Raw genomic sequence first — 25,517 nt, 5'->3', positions numbered from 1 at the left:
AAACAGAGAACTAAATGGATCTGACAACGAGAAAGAGAGGCGGAGGAATTGTAGAAGAGAACCGGAGGCGAAATTGGAAGAGCAATATTCCCTGAGACTTCATGTGAAGAGAGAGAGTATAAGAAGAAAGAAAGATCCAGAGCAATGTGACATAAGTTAATGAAATATTCATCATTCATTATTCAGTAACAATGTGTGCCAAAGACATCGGTTTGGTTGATAAGTATACAAGTTAAATACATGGCGCAATTGGCAAAGACCAAGCATGATTTCTATGAGTTAAATGTTCATCTGACTTTTTGGTTTTAAGCTTTATTTATATAATTTCTTTTATTTAAAAAAACACTTTTTGGTAGAATTTTTGCTGCTACATAAAAATAATGTCATATACTAAAACTTTGTTTTTTAAACATGACACATTTAATGATTTCAAAAATCATAAACATTAATATTTCATTATTTATATACATCACATTTGAAACTTAAATACACAAAAAATAAAACTTAACAATAAGTTCTTTACATTATTTATTTGCATGGATACTTAACAATCTCACATATTAAACTATTCCATCATTAATCAAATGACCAATATTTCCTTCAGGATCTTCAAAGAAATCAGATACATCATAATGAGTGGTGGAATTTTTAGCATCATTTGAAACAAAATTTGTTTCGTTTCCTTTGTCATCCTTTTTCAAAGATGCCTGGTAAAGATCGACTAGGTGCCTTGGGGTACGACAGGTATGTGACCAATGACCCTTTCCACCACAACGGAAACACTTATCATCTGTTGATTTATTTTGCCCAATATTTCTTTCTTTATCCCACTTCTGGTAAGATCCTCTCTTTTGAACATAATTCCTTTTCCTTCCATAATTTTTCTTGTTATTAAAAGATTGCCATTTACCTCTTCTGGGGTAATTTGCCGCATTTATTTCAGGAAATGGGGCGGCGCCAGCTGGGCGCTTCATGATTTTTCAAGAGCAACTCATTGTTGCGTTCAACAACAAGAAGGCAAGAAATTAACTCGGAATATTTTTTAAACCCTTTTTCTCGATACTGCTGCTGCAGGAGCACATTCGAGGCATGGAAGGTTGAGAAAGTTTTCTCCAACATATCATGATCAGTTATCTTTTCTCCACATAATTTCATTCGTGAGGTGATTCGAAACATTGCAAAATTATATTCATTTATGGATTTAAAATCCTGTAGACGCAAGTACGTCCATTCATATCGGGTTTGAGGAAGTATCACCGTTTTTTTATGATTATACCTTTCTTCAAGGTCTTTCCAAAGATCTGTAGGATCTTTTAATGTGAGATATTCATTTTTCAATCATTCGTCAAGATGACGACGAAGAAAAATCATGACCTTGGCTTTATTCTTCTGGAATGCATTATTTTCAGCCTTAATGGTATCTCCAAGATCCATTGAATCAAGATGGATTTCAGCATCTAATATCCATGATAAATAATGGTTTCCAGAAATATCAAGAGCATTGAATTCAAGATGAGAGAGCTTCGACATAATGAAAATTTGTTACCTGAGTCTTCCTAAATTTTGATAAGAGTCTCGTGCTGATAACGTGTTGTAAAATAAATAAAAGATATACTACATATAAAATAGAGATGTGTAAATAGAAGACTCTAGTATTAATATAATTAGCTCAATAAAATTATTCTTTTATTTATATGCAGTAATAAAAGAAAGAGAGAGAAAACTATTAGTAGTGACTCAAGAGAGAAAATAGTATTTTATTATTTCTGTGTATATTCCCTTTGCCTCAGTACATGTATTTATAGGCACATAAAGTTTACGTTTCAAACTTCTTCATTCTAAGAATTTATTTCCTTCAACATAGGAAAAATGTGTTTCTCAGTTCTCATGAATGGACATCCATCATCCTTATCTATCCATGTCACAACATAAGCTATTGTTTAAATTTAAACAATATTTTTTTCTATGTATCAATTATTTTCTAGATATCTATACGTATAAACATTTTATTAACATTATTTTTGAGAAAATTTCTTAGAAATATGAGGTTTATACATTTAGATATATTAAACTATTAACGTATTAAAATTTTAAAATAAAAATAAATTTCATTTTAGAATGTAGAATAATAATTTTTCATTTTTCCCTTTTGAAAAATATTGTCAAACACCCATCTACTAAAATTAATATTCATTTCAAGATGTCTCTTTTAAAAATAATTTTTTGGATTCAAATTTTGTAATTTTTATAATTAATTTTATTTACTAATATTAGAAATTCAAAATTTAAATTTAATTATAAAAGACTAATATATGAAAAAATATTTAAATGAATTAAAGTAATTTTTTAATTTTCAAAACAAATAAAAACATCTTTAATTACATGAATCCATTTTTCTTTTGTTAGGACACAGATCATTCAAAATTTTGGTAATTTGTTAGACTATTTTTTTATTCCTCTATTTTACACTATATTTATTTTCACTCCTTTTTTTATACCATATTTAAATGTTACTATAAAAAATATTAATGAATATAATAAAATAATTATTCAATAATATTTTTTATAATACTTACTAATATGTTTTATTGTACTTATTAATAATTTTTATAGTATAATAAAAATATGATATAAAATAGAAGAATAAAATATTGTGTATGTTAAAAGTATAATAAAAGTATTAACGAGTTCTATAAAAGTTTATTAATAAGTATTTATAATTTAAATATAAATATTTTTTTATAGTTTTACAAGAATAATATATTAATTGCTTAATAATTTTATCAATATGCATTAAAAATTCTATTAATATAATGTCTTCTAAAATACTGTGCCAATATATATTATAATAATATAAATAAAAAGAAATTTTAAAATTCCAAACAACAGTGGAGTATTGTAACATCTACTCTAGAGGCAAAAACTTGACGCTTCGTAAATTTTTTTCCTCTTTTTACGTGAAAGCACACAACTCACACACTCGGTGAAATCTTTTTCCTTTCCCTCCAAAGCTCATCACTCACCTCCAAAGCCCGAAGAAAACACTTTCAAAGAGCTCACCATCGCGAAGATCGAAAACCCTCTCGCTATCGCCATTGACCGTCTTCGCCCCCCACTCACCACATCGCTGCATGCACTCACCACATCGCTGCACACACTCACCACTCGACCGTCGCTCCTTCTCGACCCTCCTGCACTGATTGTTGCTGCGCCGCCCTCACCATCGTCGATCTCTGCGCTTCTCATCGTCCTCTCTGTGCTCACGTCGTTGATTAGGTATGTATTAATTTGTATTTGGTTCTGAAATTTGACGGGGTTTAGGGTTCCGATTTTAGAAACCGGTTTCTGCTCGGTAATCAGAAACACAACAACTATGCTCTTATTTGTTTCTTATATTTCAATTAGAATGTTGAAATTTGAGAGTAAACCAAGTTGATGCATGAGCCAGATACCCTTGGAGCTGAACCCCTCGAAGAAGAGTTAGGTGTGACACTTCCAAAGGATGCATTCGAACTGATTTTTGTTTTTATCCAAGAGTGGTAAGTGGTGTCTGCTCTCTGCTGCATTACTTTAGTTTTGTCTCCGTATTGAATCTGTTTTTATTTTTTTATTTTTTTAAGTTGATACGTTTATAAGCATGATTAGGATGATTAAGATAATGAAACTTTGCCTCCTTTTGTTTGCCTATTTTTGCCATTGTTTTTAGGTAAAACTGCAAGCATGATATAAAATTAAAATGAGGCGTCATTTGTGTTACTGTCGTGAAAGCATATCAACTGAATATGAAAACAGGAAAAAAACCTAAGAATTCTCTTTATCTTCTAATTAAAGACTTAAATAAGCATCATCTCTAATGATATCTCTTAGGATCAATTAGTCGGAATAGTAAAAAGATTTCACTCCCTATCAAATATTTGAAGATGTTGGTAATAGGTCTTAGCTAAGATCACCATTACACACAGATAGATCATAGATGCTTTGAATTTTAGTGATAATAGCCAATTAAAATGTGTCAAAAAAATAACAGCAAATGGGAAAAAGGGAAAAACTTGGTCCTAGAATGTATAATACTGTTATTTGATGAAGCACAGTGGAAATAGGAGTTTTATTAACCAAGTTTTTGAGTTACATATGGAGAAAAACAGCTGTATAAATTCTTATGTAGCTTCTCATTCTTGTTGCAATTAAACGGCCATTCCTTAGAAAAAGAATTGTAATGTGTTATTATTTAATTACGTATCCAGAGAAAATAATAATTGTGCAGAAATTTCGTTAAAATTAAAGGGTTACTATAAAATTAATGAGAGTGAATGAATAAAGTAGGAAGAATTGGACGGAAATATTTATCTGTGCTGCTGCGGTCTCCAGCTTGTTATCCGCTTTCCTAAAATTATTTGATTCTGAGTACTCAGCCCCCTACTAATTAATAACATGGTAGGGTAGGGTTCCACTGTAACTTTCCTCTTATTTCCCCCTGTATTGCCGTTTCTTTTAAATACTATATATAGTTAGTTAGTCCTTTATGGAAGACATGCATAATTTCCACCAAAGCTTCCAGAAATTTGATTCCTTGCCTACTACTACTACTATAGTACTAATTGTCAAGCACTTTTTGTGTTTTTGTTAATTTCTTTTTCTCCAAATCGAGTTCAATGCAGCTGCCACTAAGCTGCAGAAGGTTTATAAGAGTTACCGTACCAGAAGATACTGGGCAGATTGTGCTGTGGTGGTGGAGGAACTATGGTTAGTTTTTCATGAAAACATGCCTTTTTTTTGTTGGTGCGCGCTAGGTGTTTGATTAAATTTCTATCTTATACATGTAAATAATTGAATGTTTTTGAATGATGAAGGTGGAAGGCATTGGATTTTGCTGCTCTTAAAAGGAGTTCAGTTTCATTCTTTGATGTGGAGAAACAAGAATCTGCTGTGTCAAGGTGGGCAAGGGCAAGAACAAGAGCAGCTAAGGTATGTTTTTTTTCAATTCATCATGATTAAATTCCAATATAAAAACCAGGCTGCAGCTAACCCAACCAACAACACTAACTTCATCTAGTTCTCTTCTTAATCTTAATTAATTTGATGTGATGTTTGAGAAGTGCATCGAGATTGCTCAGAAGTGTCTTGATGATGTACATGATGTTGTCCTTGATAGTTATTCAGATGATTGTTACTAAGAAAGTTTAGGGAAATTTTCTTTTGGCATGCATCAACTTCAGCTTGCTCTTTATTTTTGTTATGCCTCTGTTTTGTTAATAGTTTAAGGATCAAGAAAGACACGATATTAATGTATTAACAACTGGTACCTAACATGGAACAAAACAGCAAAACAGAATGGAAGAGTGAATCAAGATGATCTCACTCAATTTACTATATAGATGAAAGGTAATTCAAGAAAGAAAAGATAAAGGCTGTGATGGTATCCAAATTGTTGTGGTTCTTTTTTTATTTTTATAATTGCGAATTAGTTTAGTCATTTTCACATCCACTACAACAAAAGATAAAGTGATCTGACTTTTTAACTTGCTTCTAACTTTATACCCGTGTCAAATGGGAAGCAGCCCAGTATTTCTTTCTACACTCCATGTGATGGAATCTATCTTTCTAGCTAGAACGAGTTCTTATAGATTTTGTGCTGGAGTTGTAGATTTTCTGTTCTTGGTATTAGGTTTCTTTGTTTTCTCTTTTCAAATAGGATATTGTGAAAAGCTTATTTTTGTCTTCTCAATTAATTTGTAAATCCAAAAGGAAAACTAATTGGATAAATATGGCTTTGATATCAATACCCGAAAAAGAAGGATGGCTTTGATATCTTTCAAAATATGCCTATTTAACCTTAAAAATTAAGATAAAAAAATTCCCTAAACTACAAAGATGATTGATCATAGGCATATTACCAAGCAAAGAAGCAGAGCAATATTCCCTGGGACTTCATGTGAAGAGAGAGAGTATAAGAAGAAAGAAAGATCCAGAGCAATGTGACATAAGTTAATGAAATATTCATCAGTCATTATTCAGTAACAATGTGTGCCAAAGACATCGGTTTGGTTGACAAGTATACTAGTTAAATACATGGCGCCATTAGCAAAGACCAAGCATGATTTCTATGAGAGTTAAATGTTCATCTGTCTTTTGGTTTTAAGCTTTATTTATATAATTTCTTTTATTTGAAAAAACACTTCTTGGTAGAATTTCTGCTGCTTGTAAGTTTTAAATATATCCTCAGAAAGGGGTCTATAGAATACAGAATTGAAAAAGTCCCGACATTCCCAGGCTACTTCAAAGATGCCAGTGCAGATGCAACATTTCGTGATATTCGCTCATGTATTGGCTCCTGCAAAAGGAAATGGAGTTATATTCCTATGACTTTATCAGATAATAGATAGCCAAAACGAAATGTTGAAACATATGGATTACCTCAGACGACAGCACCTCAAACTTTGATTTTGTTATAGTCTCATACAAGAAAATGTATCTGTCCAACAGAATTAGTATAACGATAAGATTACACGTTGGTTTGGAGAAATAAAGCAGCAGGTAGATCAATTTGAATGAGGATTAGACATGACAGACATGCCATGCAACCAAAACCATGGTTGAAGCATCTTTGTGTAAAAATTGAATGATTAATTCAAGCAATTCTGATTCCCAAAACCAAGAAACACATAATTCTATAGGTAATTTATTTGTATATTTATCACAAAGAAGCACATATCAAGTGGAAAAAAAAGGAGGAAGTTTTAGAGAAATACTGCCAAGATAATTTGCAAACAAGATTCATTAGTGTGATTTGAAACCTTATTAAAGCATGCAATCTAGTTAATTACAAGTATAAATTAACAATTGTTAGACCAGCTCGGTTTTTGGAGTGTTACCGGTTCAAAACCAAAGGCCTCCAAACGCGGTCGTTTTAATTCTTTCGTTAAAACAAAAAAATAGATTCAGAAATCAAATCCCCTCATCGATACCTTTGGCCCTTTCTCTCTCTGAAAACTTGGAAAGACGTATAGAACTCAAAAACCCAATCCTAAACCCTCTTCCATACCGAGCCACCATCCCACCTCAGAGCTCAAATTCATCGCCGAACCCTTCTCCTCGGGTGGAGGGTGCTTTTGCCGCCCCGTGGAACTGCTGTTGTCGACATCACTTCTCATTCTTCCGTTGCTGCCACTTTCCTTCCTCTGTTGCCGCTGGTAAGCACTGCTGTTTCAATATATTTTTGCTTGTTTTGTAATAATGCTGATTTTGAGTTGCTGTGATAATGATACTAAATTACTGATTTTGTTAATTTTTGCTGAGTTGCTGATTTTTTGAAATAATATTGTGCTTGTTTGGTGGCCGTTATTTTGATAAAAAAAGATCTTTTTTCAATGAAAAAAGGATTGAAAAAAGATCCTTTTTTGGCGTGTTTGGCAAATTTCTAGTAGTAAAAATAAAAGCACTAGAAAAAAAAACATCTTTTTTGAGAAGATGTAATTTACATCTTTTTTTAAAAGATCTTTTTTTCTTAAAACAAAGATGTTTTTCATGTAATAAATAAACAAAAAAGTATTTTTATATTGTTATATCCAAACATAATTGATACATGAGATACCCAAACATAAAATTACTTTTATTTTTTTCATAAGATCTTTTAAAAAAAGATAACTCGAAAAAAGATCTTTTCTTAGAAGCTCACCCAAACAAGTCCAATGTTGCTGGATTTCTGATTTTCTGACTTCATGAGTTAATTTTATTGATGGTTAATTTATTTAATTTGTTGAATGCTGGTGCGATTCTAAATTCAATTTAATTTGCATTCTGAGTTTGGAATTGGATTCAATTTAGTTTTTGTTGCTTTATGTGTTGAAAAAGTGGCGTTATTCTTTAGAATAAATGGTACCTGAAGCCTGCAGTGCAATGAGTGAATCCATGTTTATGGCTGCTGCGTTAAACCGTCCCAAAACCTCCTTCAAAATCAACCCCACACCCGCTCTTCCGCCTCCCCTAACCTCCTCCGCACTCACTTTCAAATCAAACAACAACTTCCCCACACTCTCCGCCGCCGCACAACCACAACAAGAAGAACACGCCGCTCTGCTCGATACTCTTCTCAACAGCACACGCAAGAACCAAGTGTTCCAATCCATCAGAACCACCTCCCCTTTCAACTACCTCTCCGAAACAAATCTTCACTATACAGTTCTCGCTCTCACTTCCAAAACCAGGGGAATGGTGCATATTTATCTCTTTAATCCCTCTCCAATTTATCTACTCATTAATACAAATGAATGGAAGTCGAGATTTCTGGTAAAATTGCAGCAGTAACATAAAAGCACATAACATTGTACTAAAAAAATCATTTGAAAAATTGATGAATTTGGTTACTTGTGGTCTTATGGCAGAGTGCATTTGATAGAGTCCTTGCCTCAATTCCCTTCAAGGGACAGGTTTTTGTGTTCTTATTCTCTATCCTTGTTCTTTGTATGAACTGTTTACTTGGTGCTTAACCAGACAAGCTTGTGATGATTTGAGAAAACCCAGTATATAACTGCTAATGCCGTTGTGTTCACTCCTGATCCTATTGTTATCATAACAAAGAAATGTTATGTTTTTCCGGTTGAGTTTGTTGGTGAGTGTTTTGTTAATTGGTATTTCGGATTGGTGCTTGCATACACATTTTATCAAATGATTTCAATGGCTATGAATTGGCATATATATTTGGTATAGGTTGTGGAGGAGGAGTTAGTTTGCTGGAAATGATAACTTGAAAAGTACGATAAAAATAGAATATATTTTTTCGGAGCAATGGGATAAAAGTAAATATTGCAGTTATCATTAAGTGCTTTAAGTTTATTCATGCTACCCAAACTTCAACATGCTATGCTCATTCTTTATTCATATTGTTCTCAATATTATCAAAATATTTTCTTTACAAAACAGAGAGGAGGATTTTAGAAAGTGTTTGTTGCCACCTTATTACTGCGGTCTAAAGGGTTTGTGACCGGAAGTACTAAACTTCATTATGGACAGTCTACAATAAATGCATCTGAAACTATTGTGGCAATGCCTTCCCGGATGGTGAAGTCCCTATATTTTTTGTTTTGCATTCTTACAATTGTTTGTCTCTTTATTTAATAGGCTATAATGTTATATAACACATCACATGTTTGGTAAAAAAAACCAAAAGTTGGCTGATGAGGTATTATTCCTTGTACTCTCATCTGCATCTATCTTTTCAATACAATTGAAGTTACAGTAAAAGACTAGATTTAGAAACCCAAAGAATCAATAGACAGATCAAATAATGTTGTAGGAATAAGAAACAATAGTCAAATCTATCTTATTATGCTCTTTTTTTCTTTTTTTTAAGGCAGCATCAGGTGGATAATATTATTTTATTAAGAGCCTAGTTCATGTCATACCGTACAATTGCTTCTTGATACTAGCGAGGATATGATTAATGATAGATAATGTTTTACTATTTTTTAATAGTTTTCTTTTATCTAGCTTTCTCAGTTCTTTTTATAATCAATTTCCTTTGTAGATTATAGAAAGGGAATTAATGACAAGAGTTGATTATGAGGAAGTCAATAGAAAAGTTTTTTAAGTTTGTTTAAATACGGTAAGGTAATTAAACATTTTATCATGTCATTTATAAATTTTGTGAAATGAAAAAAGTAATGATATGCCTTCTCAATGTATCCTAAGATGGTAACGACACACTCTCAATGTATGTGCTATCTGTTATTTGGAATATAGAGATGAATAGATGGTGTAGACTTGTTTTTTAGAATTGTCGGTCTGTTGCACTGGAACAAAAGTATAAATACCTGTGATAAGCAGGAAGTTTATCGTTATTATTGTTGTGATGCAATTTGATTTTTTGATATTGGTGTTGCTTTGATGAAATTTGAATTTCCCGCGCGTGTGGCTTCAGAACATGGCTTTATATTGGTTAACACAAAGTATGAATTTTGGAAGGCAGAGGACGGTTCAATTATGTTGATTGATGAGGTTCATTGGAATTCTTGATGTTTATTAGATTCTGAAATGTACTTTGCACAATTTAAGAATATAGAATAAAGTTGTTTTTGAAAATTGTAGGTGCACACTCCTGATTCAAGTAGAGGATTGCCAATTCTTATCTTGAGCGCTCTCAAAATGGTTTGGAGCCTGAAAATGTTTGATAAAGTGTTCTATATATATATATATATATCAGTAATTATATTTCCTATGTACAGTGCATTATATTTTATTTTTTGCTTAAAGGTTTAGGGATATGTTATTTTATTCGGGATAAAATAACATATCCCTAGACCTTTAAGCAAAAAATAAAATATAATGCACTCTACATAGAAAATAATGTTATTGATACAGATAGAGTACATTATCAACATTTTCAAACTCCAAACCATTTTGAAAGCGCTCAAGATAAGAATTGGCAACCCAATATCTTCTAAAACGAAACTCTATTCTATATTCATAAATTGTGTGGAGTGCATTTTAGAATCTAATAAACATAAGGGATTCCAATGAACCTCATCAATCAACATAATTGAATCATCTTCTGCCTTCCCAAATTCATAATGTGTCAACTAATATAAGGCTATGTTTTGAAGCTACTGGAAATTCAAATTTCATCAAAACAAGCCAATGTCAAAAGTCAAATTGCATCACAGCAATAATAACAATAAGTTTCCCTCTCATCATAGAGAAATGGTATTTATACTTTTGTTCCAGTAAGGCATTATTGAAAAGAATACATGGACAAGTTCGAGATTTTCATTGAACTAGAAGTGATCCAGTGCAACAGACTGACAATTCTGAAGAATAAGTCTACACCAACTATTCATCTCTATAATTCAAATAATAGATAGCACATACATTGAGAGTGTGTCGTTACTATCTCGAGATACATTGAGAAGGCATATCATTACTTTTTTTCATTTCATCAAATTTATAAATGACATGATAAAATACTTAATTACCTATTCAAAAGACTTAAAAGCTTTTCTGTTGACTTTCTCGTAATCAGTTCTTGTCATTAATCCCTTTCTATAATCTGCAAGGGAAACGGATTATAAAAAGAATTGAAAAGGTTAGATAAAAAAACTATTAAAAAATAGTAAAAACATTATCCATCATTAATCATATCCTCACTAGTATCAAGAAGCAATTGTACTGTATGATATGAACTAGGCTCTTAAGAAAATAATATTATCCAGAAAAACATTGACGTTGCCTTAAAAAAGAAGAAAAAAACAGCATAATAAGATAAATCTGCCTATTGTTTCTTATTCTTGCAACATTATTTGATCTGTCTATTCATTCCTTGGGTCTCTAAATCTGGTCCTCCACTATAACTTCAATTGTATTGAAAAGATAGATGCAGATGAAAGTACAAGGAATAATACCTCATCTGGAAGTACAGGAACATCATGATCTGCAACTTTGGTTGTAGGCGTGAAAATATTTTCAACCAGCTTTTTGGTTTTTTACCAAATTTGTTATGTGTTATATAACGTTATAGCGTATAAAATAAAGAGAAAAACAATTGTAAGAATGCAAAACAAAAAATATAGGGACCTCACCAACGGGAGGACATTGCCACAATAGTTCTGAATGCCTTTATTATAGACTGTCCATAGTGAAGTATCAATCTTTCCGGTCACAAACCCTCTAGCTACAAACAGCCGTAATAAGGTGTCAACAAATAATTTCTAGAATCTTCATCTACACTTTTGTAAAGAAAATATTTTAATAATATTGACGGCAACATGAATAAAGAATAAGCTTGGCATGTTGAAATTTGGGTAGCATGAATAAACTTAGAGCACTTAATGATAACTGCAATGTTTACTTTTATTCCAGTTCCGGAGAAATATATTCTATTTTTATCATACTTTTCAAGCTATCATTTCCAACAAACTAACTCCTCCTCCACAATCTATACCAAACATATATGTTAATTCATAGCCGTTGAAATCATTTGATAAAATGTGTATGCAAGCACCAATCCGAAATACCAATTAACAAAATACTCAATAGAAAAACAGAACATTTCTTGCTATGATAACATTAGGATCAGGAGTGGACACAACGGCATTAGCAGTTATATGTTGGGTTCTCTCAAACCACCACAAGCTTGTCTGGTTAAGCACCTGCAAGTGGGAATAAAGAACATTGAGTGTGATCCATGATAAACCAAGTAAATAGGAATTGAGTTAATGACTCTATCAACAGTAGTAACTAGAACAAGGTACTCTCCATTATCATATGTCTCTAACCTGTGCCATAAGACCACAAGTAAGCAAATTCATTAATTTTTTAGATGATTTTTTTTAGTCAATGTTTTCTGCTTTTATATTACTATTGCAATTTTACCAGAAATCTTGACTTCCATTCATTTGTATTAATGAGTAGATAAATTGGAGAGGGATCAAAGACGGAAATATGCACCTTTCCCCTAGTTTTGGAGGTGAGGGCGGGAACTGTATGGTGAAAATTTGTTTCGGAGAGGTAGTTGAAGGGGGTGGTTCTAATGAATTGGAGCACTTGATTCTTGCGTGTGCTGTTGAGAAGAGTGTCAGGTAGAGCGGCGTGTTTTTGTGGTTCTACGGTGGCGGAGAGTGTGGGGAAGTTGTTGTTTGCTTTGAAAGTGAGTGCGGTGGAGGTTGGGGGAGGCGGAAAAGCGGGTGAGGTTGAGTTTGAAGGGTGTAACGCAGCAGCCATAAACATGGATTCACTCATTGCACTGCAAACTTTTTAGGAGTATTGACCTATTTTCCAAGGTTGCAAGAACTGAACCAGTTATTGAACTGATCAAGTGATAGGTTCAACTGGGATCGAACTGTGATTGAACCGATTTACTTAAATATACAATAAATTTATTAAAAATTCAATATATAATTTCAGTTATTCAAATTTAATAATTTCTAACCTAATTTCAAAATGTCCGTAATTTATCATTAAAAGTTCAGAAAATAAATCTTTTTAATTAGTTTCTAAGTTTCAATCAAGTAATCAACAATAACTTCTAATAATAAAGTAATCAATAACTTTTAATAAGAGTATCATTTCCATCTCACATAAAAGAATTGAACAGTAAAAATCCTCTAACCAAGAATCATACATTCGTAACACAAAACAAAGTTCAATTCAATTACAAATTCTTAAATCTGTTGAATATAACAGAGCCAAAGCATATAATCATATTTAGTTTTTGGGATTCTAATCCATTACTCAGCAACGTGGTTGTGACTTCTAAATCCAAACTAAATAGCAACAAAAACTAAATTGAATCTAATTCCAAACTCAGAATTCAAATTAAATTGAATTCAGAATCACACCAGCATTCAACAAATTAAATAAATTAACCATTATTAAAATTAACTCAGGAAATCAGAAAATCAAAATCCAGCAACAATATTTTAGGAAATCAGCAACATTACTCCAGAAAATCAGCAACACAGAATAAGCAAAAATTAACAAAATCAGTAATTTAGAATCATTATCTCAGCAACTCAGAATTAACATTATTACAAAATAAGCAAAAATATATTGAAGCAGCAGTGTTTGCCGGCGGCGATGGAGGAATGGAAGTGGCGGCGACGGAGGAATGAGAAGTGACGGCGAGTGATTTGAGCTCGAACAGAGAGAGCGAGAGAGAGCTCGAAGAGGGACGTTGAGCTCGGACAAAGAGTGAGAGAGAACGATGAGACCTTAACACAGAGAGAGAGCACAATGAGACCTCAACGCCACGAGCTCAACTCGGAGTCGCAGACCTTCGTGCGACAGCGACGAGACTACAAGAAAAGTACCCATCTAGCCACATTTTTTTTAGCTACATTTGAAAAGCGTAGCCTATTTGATAGGCTACGCTTTTCTCCGTGTTGCGTTTTTATAAGAGAAAAGGAAACACAATTGTGGCATAGTTTAAAAAGTGTAGCCTTAGGTATTATAGAAATCACTTATAAAGCGTAGCCGTATGTTGATATCTTTGGGTGCACTTTTCGTATCAAAGAGAGCGCTTTTAGAGAGTAACTTATTTGTTAAATTTTGGGTGCACTTCAAAAGTGATGCCTAATGTATCTAGTGGCAAAAACTTGACACTTCGTGAATTTTTTTTTCTCTTTTTACCTGAAAGCACACTCAACTCACACATTCAGTGAAATTTTTTTCCTTTCCCTCCAAAGCTCATCACTCACCTCCAAAGCCCGAAGAAAACACTTTCAAAGAGCTCACCATCGCGAAGATCGAAAACCCTCTCGCTATCGCCATTGACCGTCTTCGCCCCCCACTCACCACATCGCTGCACGCACTCACCACATCGCTGCACACACTCACCACTCGACCGTCGCTCCTTCTCGACCCTCCTGCACTGATCGTTGCTGGGCCGCTCTCACCATCGTCGATCTCTGCGCTTCTCATCGTCCTCTCTGTGCTCACGTCGTTGATTAGGTATGTATTAATTTGTATTTGGTTCTGAAATTTGACGGGGTTTAGGGTTCCGATTTTAGAAACCGGTTTCTGCTCGATAATCACAAACACAACAACTATGCTCTTATTTGTTTCTTATATTTCAATTAGAATGTTGAAATTTGAGAGTAAACCATGTTGATGCATGAGCCAGATACGCTTGGAGCTGAACCCCTCGAAGAAGAGTTAGGTGTGACACTTCCAAAGGATGCATTCAAACTGATTTTTGTTTTTATCCAAGAGTGATAAGTGGTGTCTGCTCTGTGCTGCATTACTTTAGTTTTGTCTCCGTATTGAATCTGTTTTTATTTTTTATTTTTTTAAGTTGATATGTTTATAAGCATGATTAGGATGATTAAGATAATGAAACTTTGCCTCCTTTTGTTTGCCTATTTTTGCCATTGTTTTTAGGTAAAACTGCAAGCATGATATAAAATTAAAATGAGGCGTCATTTGTGTTATTGTCGTGAAAGCATATCAACTGAATATGAAAACAGGAAAAAAACCTAAGAATTCTCTTTATCTTCTAATTAAAGACTTAAATAAGCATCATCTCTAATGATATCTCTTAGGATCAATTAGTCGGAATAGTAAAAAGATTTTACTCCCTATCTAATATTTGAAGATGTTGGTAATAGGTCTTAGCTAAGATCACCATTACACACAGATAGATCATAGATGCTTTGAATTTTAGTGATAATAGCCAATTAAAATGTGTCAAAAAAATAACGGCAAATGGGAAAAAGGGAAAAACTTGGTCCTAGAATGTATAATACTGTTATTTGATAAAGCACAGTGGAAATAGGAGTTTTATTAACCAAGTTTTGAGTTACATATGGATAAAAACAGCTGTATAAATTCTTATGTAGCTTCTCATTCTTGTTGCAATTAAACAGCCATTCCTTAGAAAAAGAATTGTAATGTGTTATTATTTAATTACGCATCCAGAGAAAATAATAATTGTGCAGAAATTTCGTTAAAATTAAAGGGTTACTATAAAACTAATGAGAGTGAATGAATAAAGTAGGAAGAATTGGACGGAAATATTTATCTGTGCTGCTGCGGTCTCCAGCCTGTTATCCGCTCTCCTAAAATTATTTGATTCTGAGTACTCAGCCCCCTACTAATTAATATTTTATATGCTCTTATTCACAGAATTAATATTTTCTTTGGTTATTTAATGATGACGCACATGTATGTGTGTGAAAAAAAAAAAAAAAAACTACCCTGCTGTGTTACATTTCTTACAATGATATTTGCTTTTAATAATGTTGATTTCTCTTATGAAATTACGAGGAGAATAACACTATTGGAAGGAGGTGGTACGACAAAAAAGATAGCTGGATGGACAATTTCAATCCCATGCTGAGATTTCTGGATATTTTACTATCCCAGACTCGCCTATTGATCCGGGAAGCCTACCAAAGGTTCAAAGCTGAAGATTCTCGCAGGCATTGTCAAAGCTTGATTCAAGAAGTATTATGTCTCACTGTCTTAATGATTACAAGCACTGAACTCCAATGGAGGCAAGAAAGTGAACAAGAATTGGCCTTAAGAAAATCCAAGCAACGGATACACATCCTCAAGAGCTACCTTGATGAACTCAACAATGAGTCCTACTTGTCTGGTGAAGAGGAAGAGGAATCATCTTATGAGTTTACCTCTGATACCAAAAAATATCTCTATGCTACTGCTGTTGAAGTTGAGTTTTTAAGAGACTTTTTTTATCTCCTATTTTATTCTGCTGAAAGATGACCGTAATAACCTTTAATTTTCTTTGGATTACTAGGACTTTATCTCTGGTGTAGGTGTTTTTAATTTTCATCCTTAATGACAAAAAGAGAGAAATTAAACTAATTTATGACTTATCAAATATTTTGCTTGAATTTTGTTTTGCTTATATTATTCTTATGATGGATTATTCATTTTCTTATGGCATTAGCGCACATAGACAACGAGAGCTGGTTGCATTATCAGGGAAGTTATCTTTATCCTATCACTCTGATTCAGTTTAAAAGTGTTCGTCATCAAAGAGGAGATTGTTGAGTCAAGCATTGTCATAACTACCTTGATAATGACAAACATTTAATTTTGCCTAAATTGACTAACTTTCTATTTCAAGTTTTGCAGGTTTTGATATCAGGAAATCATGATCAAGGACAAAACAACAAGCATACAATATTCCACAACATATCAAGCACAAAAAAAAAAAGATGTTGCACTTATTGTGAAGTAAAATAAGGAAGTTCTCCTCAATAAAGCCAATGGTCTATGTCAGATTGTATGCAACGGCTGAAGGAACAAAAGAGAAAATACTTCTCTCCATCAACAGTAAACCGAATTCTCTATATATGAATATTCTTTTTAAGGAAGAAAGCAACAAATAGTTTGCATATCCAGCCAATGAAGCTCGAGTTTTCTTCTTTATTCTTGAGTGATTTATGGTAAAAATTGGACGTAGGTCTCAGTGAATAGGAGACCAAACCATGCTATATATCGTGGTGACAACCTATCTCTCTTTCTCTCTTCTGTATTATGAGATAAAATTAAAAATAATCTCTTGTTTTTCTAGGTTATGTATAATCTGTAAAAGTTATTATATATTGTGTTTTCTTAATTCAATTCCCCTCTCTTAAGTCACTAGAAAACTTTCAGAAATAATCTCTTTTGGAGTTTGGTGTGCGTTTGATTTTCTATTGGCCATCCCCAATATTAGTTAAGGCTGTGTGAAACAAAAAGAATGTGTTTGGATCATGATTCATACTAGTTTTATTAGTTTTAACCGAGAATTGATTATTAGACCGATCTAGTTTGGGGTAAAATCCAATTGTCTTTAGTAAACTGGTCAAAAATTTAAAAATTTGGGTAACTGATCTACTGACCTAGTTTTCAATGATTAACCGATTGAAAATAATAAAATATAATTTGTTTAAAAATATATATATTTATATATAAATATATTATTTTATTATATTTGATTTAATCTTAATTAAATCTCAGTTAAACCTTGAACTTTGAAATTTTTAACTCTATTAGTTCGATGATTGACTCAATTTTCAAAATATTGGTTTGGATAAAACTTGTAAACCTAGATTGAGCTTTACTGGAAAAATACAATTGATGGAATTAATAATTTCTTACTTTTTCTATCATTGTAAAGATGTTGAAGTGTTAGAAATATAATATTAATATGTTAGTCGATATAAAATGTTTAATATTTGACGTATATGTGCAGCATGGTAAACGAAATTTAATATTTGAATTGAAAATTTTTTTTCTCTCTTTTATAAATTCTAATTTTCTTCATACTAATTATCTACTCTCTAGCCTTTTATATTCGTAATATTTTTATTTGTAGAACTTTTTTTTTTTTTTGTTACATTATTCAAAATAAGCATGTTTATTTATGAGCAGTGTTAGATATACAAGTGATATTCAACTAAGTCTAAACAAATTTAGGTGTCAACATAACAAGAACTTGCTAGGTGTTAAAATAAGGATTAAAGAATGAGACAACACAAAAACATTTGTTCATATAGTATTTTTCTTAAGTTATATGACTAGCACTAAGATTTATTCATATATCTTATAACAATTTTATTTTAATAAATCCTCCACCCCAGGAGAAGGGTTCGACGATGAATTTGAGCTCTGAAGTGGAATGGTGGCTGAATATCGAAGAGGGGTAGCGTTTGTTTTGAGGTACTGAGACAAAAATCGGAAGATTGAGATTCAATATTATGTTTGTTAGTTCAGAGACTGGTACTAAAATTTCTGTCTCTGTCCCAAAAATTTTAGTATTTCAGTACTTTCAAAAAGTAGAGACACAGAGGACTAAAATTTTTAGAGATGGAGACTGAAATTTTAATAATATTTTATATCTAAAATATTCTCATTTCAATTAATTAATTTCAATTTTACCCTTGTGCAAATTAAATTAGAGTTTTATTCTTATTTCAATTCCTGTCTCCCACTTTGTACCAAATAGAATACTGAAATTTATTTCAATCTCTGTCTCTTAGTCTCAGTCTTTCCGTCTCTGTCTCTCCACCAAACGCTACCGGGTTGGGTTTTTGAGTTCTTTACTTCTTTTCTAGTTTTCAGAGCGAGAAAGGGCCAAAGGGTATCAAAGAGGGGATTTTGATTTCTGAATGTTTTTTTTTTAAATGAAAAAATAAAAATGACGGCGTTTGGGGGACTTTAGTTCTAAACCGGTAACACTCCAAAAATCAGGCTGCTCTAACAATTGTTAATTACTAGTTCGACCGGTTTGTATACCATTTTTTACCAAGCAGTTCTTATTCTTACTGGACCGGTAAAAAAATCGGTTAATCCAATCAAATCGTCCGATCTGATTTTTTAGAACCATGCTATTTTTGTCTCCAACAAATTCTAGATTAGACATTTAAACCCCCAATTAAATTTAATTAGCTTATTAATCCCCAACAATTCATTTGGTAAGTCACATTGGTCTCTAACCCATTTTGCTCCTTCAACTCTTAACAGAACTATCTTATTTATCACGTTTAAGTTATCGTGTCAGACGTTAAATATCACGCATGCATAAAAGACAAATTGGTTTCTAGGCCTATTTGTGCACAAATGACACTCCGTTTCCTTGAATATTGCTCCTATTCTCCATGATCCTAACCATTATTTTGAAACAAATTCTTTCCCCAATTTAGGTATGTGATTGGTGAACATTGCGACCCTTGAAAGCTCGTCAACTCCATGTCGCCTACGAGAAAAAAAGTGTTAGTGATGATTAAAGCATTAATTGTGTATCAAATGGAGGAAGAAATTGAAAGGCTAAAGAAGAAAACTTAAAACGTCATTGTGGAGCATATACCATTGTCATAGAGTCTAGCATACAAAGAACCCAAAAAGATCATTCTTTAGTTGTCCTTAATTCAAGGTAATAATGTTATTGATTGAATTGAACCTTTCGTTAGTTGAATTGAAGTGATATTCAAGTCTTGGAGAACCTGATGTTGTTTTAATTACTTGCAGCCTTATTGGGAAAAAAATTGCACATTGTGACTTCTTCACTATCATCCTCCTTAAAACTTAAAAGTGGAGGCCTATATTTCATGAGAAATTGCAACATTAGAAAATTCCATATCTACAACGTTATCATCTCTAGTTTTACTATTGTTTTCTTCTTCACTACTACTTAAGATCACATTATTTAAAATATAATGATCGAAAAATAAATAAAGCTCATCTCTATCCTTGTTCTCCTTCCTGTTGTCACACACTTTCGGGTTAAATCAGTATATTTGTTTGTATGCATGATAACTAATATCTTTAAAAAGTTTCTTCAAATAAAAAAAATTCACCAAGTTAACATCTAGGGAAAAAAAAACTTCTTAACACTGTCATTTATGTAATGTAGTATCTCTTTATTGTCATTCACAAAATTCTCTCCATATTAATAAAGAGGAACCACGAGCTTAGTCATGAAAAATGGTAAATATCAATATCACAAGGTCAAACGCAGCTCATAAATAATAGTTTTTTCTTTTTTAATATTTTTAGATTGCGTTTGTTTCCTAAAACTGGGATTGAGATTGGGGACTGAGTATTGTGTTTGATGACTAGAGATTAGAAATAAAATTTCAGTTCCGACACAAAATTTCAGTCCCTTTAATACCTCCAGAAAGTTGGGACATACGGGACTAAAATTTCCGGGGACGAAGATTGAAACTTTTATAACATTTTTTTTTTCAAAAATACTCTCATTTAACTTTTTAAATTACAAATCTACTATTCAGTCTCTATATTTATCTTAAACTAAACATGATATTGATAACACGTTTTGAGTAAACTCAGAGAAAAGTAAAGAACTGAATATCAATTGCACTAGATGCAGAGAATTAACGTGTTTACAAGGCCAAGTACTTCTGCATTATATAAATGCAGAGTTGTGTACAATAATATTGTGTACTTAAAGTAACAACCTCAACAAACACTTCTTGATCTTGATTTTCTAATTACTGCTATCCTACTTCATTTATATCACTTACACCCCCCTCAAACTTTGGGGAAGTAAATTGCTGACCCGAAATTTGACTTTAAAACCATCAAATAATCTGGCAGATAATGGTTTTGTTAATACATCTACTATCTGATCAAGGACAGGAATGTTAACTACATATAATTCCTTCTTATTAACCATTTCCCTCAACGAATGTTGGTCTAATTCCAGATGTTTGCACCGGCTGTAAAGTACTGGATTTGCTGCTAATGTACAGCGCTCTAATTGTCGCAGTAGATCGTTGGCACTACCAATTGTGGAACTCCAAGCTCAGTAAGAAGCTGCTGCAAAGAGACCATCTCTGACTGCACAGACGTAAGGCCACAATATTTTACCTCACTGCTACTATGACTCACTTTTGACTGCTTGTGACACTTCCATGAGATGAGGTTTGTCCCTAAGTATACACAATAGCCTATTATAGAACGTCGATCATTGAGATCACTGGCTTAGTATGCATCTGCAAACTCCAACAGTCTATAGTCAGTATAGCTGGAAAATAAAATTTCATACTTACCGTTCCTTTCAGGTACCGCAAGATTCTTTTCACAGCCTTCCAGGGATTGTATGTTGGGTTATGCATGAACTGTGACACCCTATTCACAAAGAATGCAAGGTCAGGCCGTGCCATTGTCAAATATTGAAGAGCTCCTACTATAGAGTGATACTGTTGCAGATCATGACACGGGTCGGAGTCATTTGCATAGAGCTTCAAGTTTGCCACCTTTGGTGTAGGCATCTCGCTTGCATTTTCCATGTTTGCTTTTCGAAGAATCTCTAAAGCATATTTCTTTTGTGACAAATGAAATTTTCCACCCTGCAAATGTGTGAATTCTATTCCAAGGAAGAAACTAAGATTTCCAAGGTCTTTAAGAGGAAAGATTTTGTTTAATTATTGTATTAAGTACTGAATTTCACTTGAATTATTTCCTGTTACCACTATGTTATCGACATATATAAGCATGTAAATTACTGATTTTGCAGTTTTCTTACAAACAATGATACATCAGAGTGAGTACTTACAAACCCAAACCTTATCAATGTGTCCCTTAATGTGAGATACTAGGCCCTCGGTGCCTGTTTTCAACCGTATAATGCTCTATTCAACTTGCAAACAAGGTTAGGATTCGAATCCTCATAACCTTGTGGCTGTGTCATAAAAATCTGCTCAATCAAAACTTCATTTAAAAATGTGTTATTAAAATCAAATTGATGCAAGACCCATCCTTGAGTGATAGCTGAAGTCAAAACAATCCTTGCTGAAGAGGGTCTTATTACAGGTGAGTAAATTTGCTCATACTCTATGCCTTCGACTGATGCAAAAACTAGACGAGCTTTGTATCTTACTAGCTCTCCTTTTGTATTTCTTTTGATAGCGAATACCCACTTGCTTCCAATTATGTTTGCATTGGGTGGTGAATTAACTAAAGTCCACATATTGCATTGGTTTAATACCCTGAACTCAGCATCCATAGCATCCTTCCAATGAGGAGTTTGGATTGCTTGTGTGACTATTTTGGTATTTGTTGAAATAGATCAATCTCATTATGTGCATAATATGCTTTTGGTTTGTAAATACCAAGTTTAGACCGTGTTACCATCTTGTGTGTGCTTGTGGTGGGTTGTTGATGTTGAATTGAGTGGAAATCAAGTCTTTGGTCAATAGCCCCCTGAGAAGCACTACGTGAGGTACTGTCTTGTGATATGTGCTCATGATTTATATATTGAGTTGATCCACTTCCACCTAAAGTCTCTTCAATTGGTAGAGAATTAGTTGTCACATCATGTGGTGAACTTTGATTTTGTGAAGTAGGCACAAATTGATGTGTGGAAATGGAAGACACACTGTAATAAGAAGCTATAGAATTCATAGCTGCAGAATTAGTGTTAGTATTGTAGCTAGAGTGATTTAAAAACAACTCATTTTGTGGAAGAGAATCATATACACCTTTCCATTTTTATTCATACACTTATATCCACAAAATTGAGAATCATAACCAAGGAAGAGACATTTCTCATAACTATATTCAAGTTTATGCTTATTGTATGGTCTTAGTTAAGGAAAGCAAGAACACCCAAAGACATTTATCAAACTAATCTAGTTTTCTTTGATATAATTTTTCATATGGAAAGGTGTAGTTAAGCACAATAGTAGGTAGCCGATTCATCAAGTAAACAGCAGTTCCAAAAGCATCCTCCCAAAATTTTATAGAAATGGAGGATGTTGCCAATAAAGATAAGCCAATCTCAACAATACTTCGGTGTCTCCTCTTTACAATATCCTGTTTTTAGTGTGTATAGGGACAAAAAAGTCTATGTTGTATGTATACCATGCCGAGATAAGAAGGTAGTGAAAGAATTTGACACAAACTCCACCATTATCCATTTGTAAGGCTTTAATCTTGTGGTCAGTAAGGGTTTCAATCTGATTTCGAAAAGTTTGAAAGACATTAAGTGCCTGTGACTTATTAGTTAGGAAATATACAAAAGTATACTTAATTGAAATATCTACAAAACTAATATAACATCTCATTCTATTTCTAGAGATGATTGGAGATGGCTCCCATATGTCAGTGAAAATTAACTCCAAAGAATTGTTATACATAGTATGTGAAGCATTAAAGGGCAAAGCATGATGACGGACATAGATGCCAAACATCCCCAGGTCCAGGCTGATGCACCTGCTTACCATCCACAAATGCCAGAGATCCAGTCCGATGCCCCAGCTCACCATGCACAGATGCCAGAGATCCAGGTTCAGGCAACGGATTATCAGGCATAGTACGTGGTCGACTTGAATGAGCCGGCAGATAGTCTGTATGACACCTGGTTCACCATGGGAGAAACGTCCCAATCTATATTTTGTGTCTGAATATATCTTTACTAAAAATAAATGCTTTCAGTGTTTTTAGTAAATAAATAATTCAGAGGATTTGATAATTCATAATAGTCTCTAAGACCATTTTTCTCAGTTCTATAAATGATTGATACTAAATATGGTGCTGCAACTCTCTTACCTTGTCATCAACGAATTTGGACCAGAATCTTGCCTGGGCCCTTTCATAAGGAGAATGTGGAAGAAGAGTATTTTGCTTCCAAGTCTCATCAATATAATCAAGAATGAGCAGTGATTCAGCAAGGGGCTTACCCTGGTGCACAAGAACAGGTACCTTTTTGTAGACAGTGTTGTATTTAAGGAGCATGTCACTCTTGTTGCTGAGATCTTCTTCCACATATTGGCACTCTATTCCTTTAACTGCTAGTGCCCACTTCACTCTTAGAACAGCTGGACTACCCCAAAATCCTATTAACTTCACTGATCTCCTTCCATCTTTTTGTCTTCTCAATTAATTTGTTAATCCAAAAGGAAAACTAATTGGATAGAGATGACTTTGATATCAATACCCGAAAAAGAAGGATGGCTTTGATATCCTTCAAAATATGCCTATTTAACCTTAAAAATTAAGATAAAAAAATTCCCTAAACTACAAAGATGATTAATCATAGTCATATTACCAAGCAAAGAAGCAGAGCAATATTCTGAGACTTCATGTGAGGAGAGAGAGTATAAGAAGAAAGAAAGATCCAGAACAATGTGACATAAGTTAATGAAATATTCATCATTCATTATTCAGTAACAATGTGTGCCAAAGACATCGGTTTGGTTGACAAGTATACAAGTTAAATACATGGTGCAATTGGCAAAGACCAAGCATGATTTCTATGAGAGTTAAATGTTCATCTGTCTTTAGGTTTTAAGCTTTATTTATATAATTTCTTTTATTTAAAAAAACTTCTTGGTAGAATTTCTGCTACTTGTAAGTTTTAAATATATCCTTAGAAAGGGGTTTATAGAACACAGAATTGAAAAAGTCCTGACATTCCCAGGCTACTTCAAAGATGCCAGTGCAGATGCAACATTTCGTGATATTCGCTCATGTATTGGCTCCTGCAAAAGGAAATGGAGTTATATTCCTATGACTTTATCAGATAATAGATAGCCAAAATGAAATGTTGAAACATATGGATTACCTCAGACGACAGCACCTCAAACTTTGATCTTGTTATAGTCTCATACAAGAAAATGTATCTGTCCAACAGAATTAGTATAACGACAAGATTACACGTTGGTTTGGAGAAATAAAGCAGCAGGTAGATCTATTTGAATGAGGATTAGACATGACAGACGTGCCATGCAACCAAAACCATGGTTGAAGCATCTTTGTGTAAAAATTGAATGATTAATTCAAGCAATTCTGATTCCCAAAACCAAGAAACACATAATTCTATAGGCAATTTATTTGTGTATTTATCACAAAGAAGCACATATCAAGTGGAAAAAAAAAGGAGGAAGTTTTAGAGAAATACCGCCAAGACAATCGCAAACAAGATCTTCAGGAGCTTCAGGAAGAACCTTAACAAGATTCATTGGTGTGATTTGAAACCTTATTAAAGCATGCAATCTAGTTAATTACATTCTGAAAACCAGACCGAACCGGCCGGTCTGACCGGTTTAACCGCAAACTGGTGACTTGTACGGTTCGGTTCAACATCAAAAATCCCCAGAATCAAAACCATTTTCAAACTGCTGAACCGGTCGAGAACCGGTCGATCGGACCGAACCGGGACCTGGCCGATTTTTTTATTTTGCACAAAAACGCCAAAACGCAGCCGTTTAGCATTCAGTAAAACACCCCTAACCCTACCAACCCTAACTCCCTCCAACTCTCCAACAGCGCAGCACACACTCCCTCTCTCGTCCCTCCCATCATCCTCGAGCTGGCCGTTCCTCTCAACACCGGCGAGCTCAATCCCTCCCTTTCGTTCAGCCGCCGGACTGCTCCTGACGCCGTCGCCGGTTGGAGCTTCGAAGCACAGTCGGTCCCTCACTCAGCTAACATCTCAGACTCTCAGCAGTGGAAGCACAGTTGCCGAGCTCGCCTCCTGCCTCCGTCGCGTAGCTTTGTTCCTCCGTCGCAAGCTCTGCTCCACCGTCGCCACCAGCTCTGTTCTTCTAGGTATT

General features: G+C 33.6%; 1 protein-coding gene and 3 long non-coding RNA genes across 4 annotated transcripts; 2 read left to right on the top strand and 2 right to left on the bottom strand.

Moving 5' to 3' along the window:
* The first annotated feature begins 3,464 nt into the window (after nt 1–3,464).
* On the top strand, nt 3,465–17,079 carry LOC112722910 (uncharacterized). The gene is made up of 5 exons (XM_025774112.2): nt 3,465–3,539; nt 4,649–4,743; nt 4,851–4,965; nt 15,754–16,158; nt 16,588–17,079. The coding sequence occupies exons 4-5, from the start codon at nt 15,802–15,804 to the stop codon at nt 16,696–16,698; spliced, it is 468 nt and encodes a 155-aa protein (XP_025629897.1). The 5' UTR covers nt 3,465–3,539; nt 4,649–4,743; nt 4,851–4,965; nt 15,754–15,801; the 3' UTR covers nt 16,699–17,079.
* LOC112722913 (uncharacterized) lies at nt 5,921–6,620 on the bottom strand. The gene is made up of 2 exons (XR_003162961.3): nt 6,415–6,620; nt 5,921–6,331 (listed from the first exon to the last, which is right to left on the bottom strand). It is a non-coding gene; the product is annotated as an uncharacterized lncRNA (long non-coding RNA).
* Nucleotides 17,080–22,757: 5,678 nt separating the features above from the next.
* LOC140176416 (uncharacterized) lies at nt 22,758–23,489 on the top strand. Its single transcript, XR_011867923.1, has 2 exons — nt 22,758–22,882; nt 23,039–23,489. It is a non-coding gene; the product is annotated as an uncharacterized lncRNA (long non-coding RNA).
* Nucleotides 22,873–23,917, bottom strand: LOC112722918 (uncharacterized). The gene is made up of 2 exons (XR_003162967.3): nt 23,512–23,917; nt 22,873–23,320 (listed from the first exon to the last, which is right to left on the bottom strand). It is a non-coding gene; the product is annotated as an uncharacterized lncRNA (long non-coding RNA).
* Between the last annotated feature and the right edge of the window lie 1,600 nt (nt 23,918–25,517).

The sequence above is a fragment of the Arachis hypogaea genome, chromosome 11, assembly GCF_003086295.3.
Source record: "Arachis hypogaea cultivar Tifrunner chromosome 11, arahy.Tifrunner.gnm2.J5K5, whole genome shotgun sequence".
Taxonomy (NCBI): Eukaryota; Viridiplantae; Streptophyta; class Magnoliopsida; order Fabales; family Fabaceae; genus Arachis; species Arachis hypogaea.
Note: the sequence above shows the minus strand (reverse complement) of the source record. Positions and strands in the feature narration are given on the sequence as shown.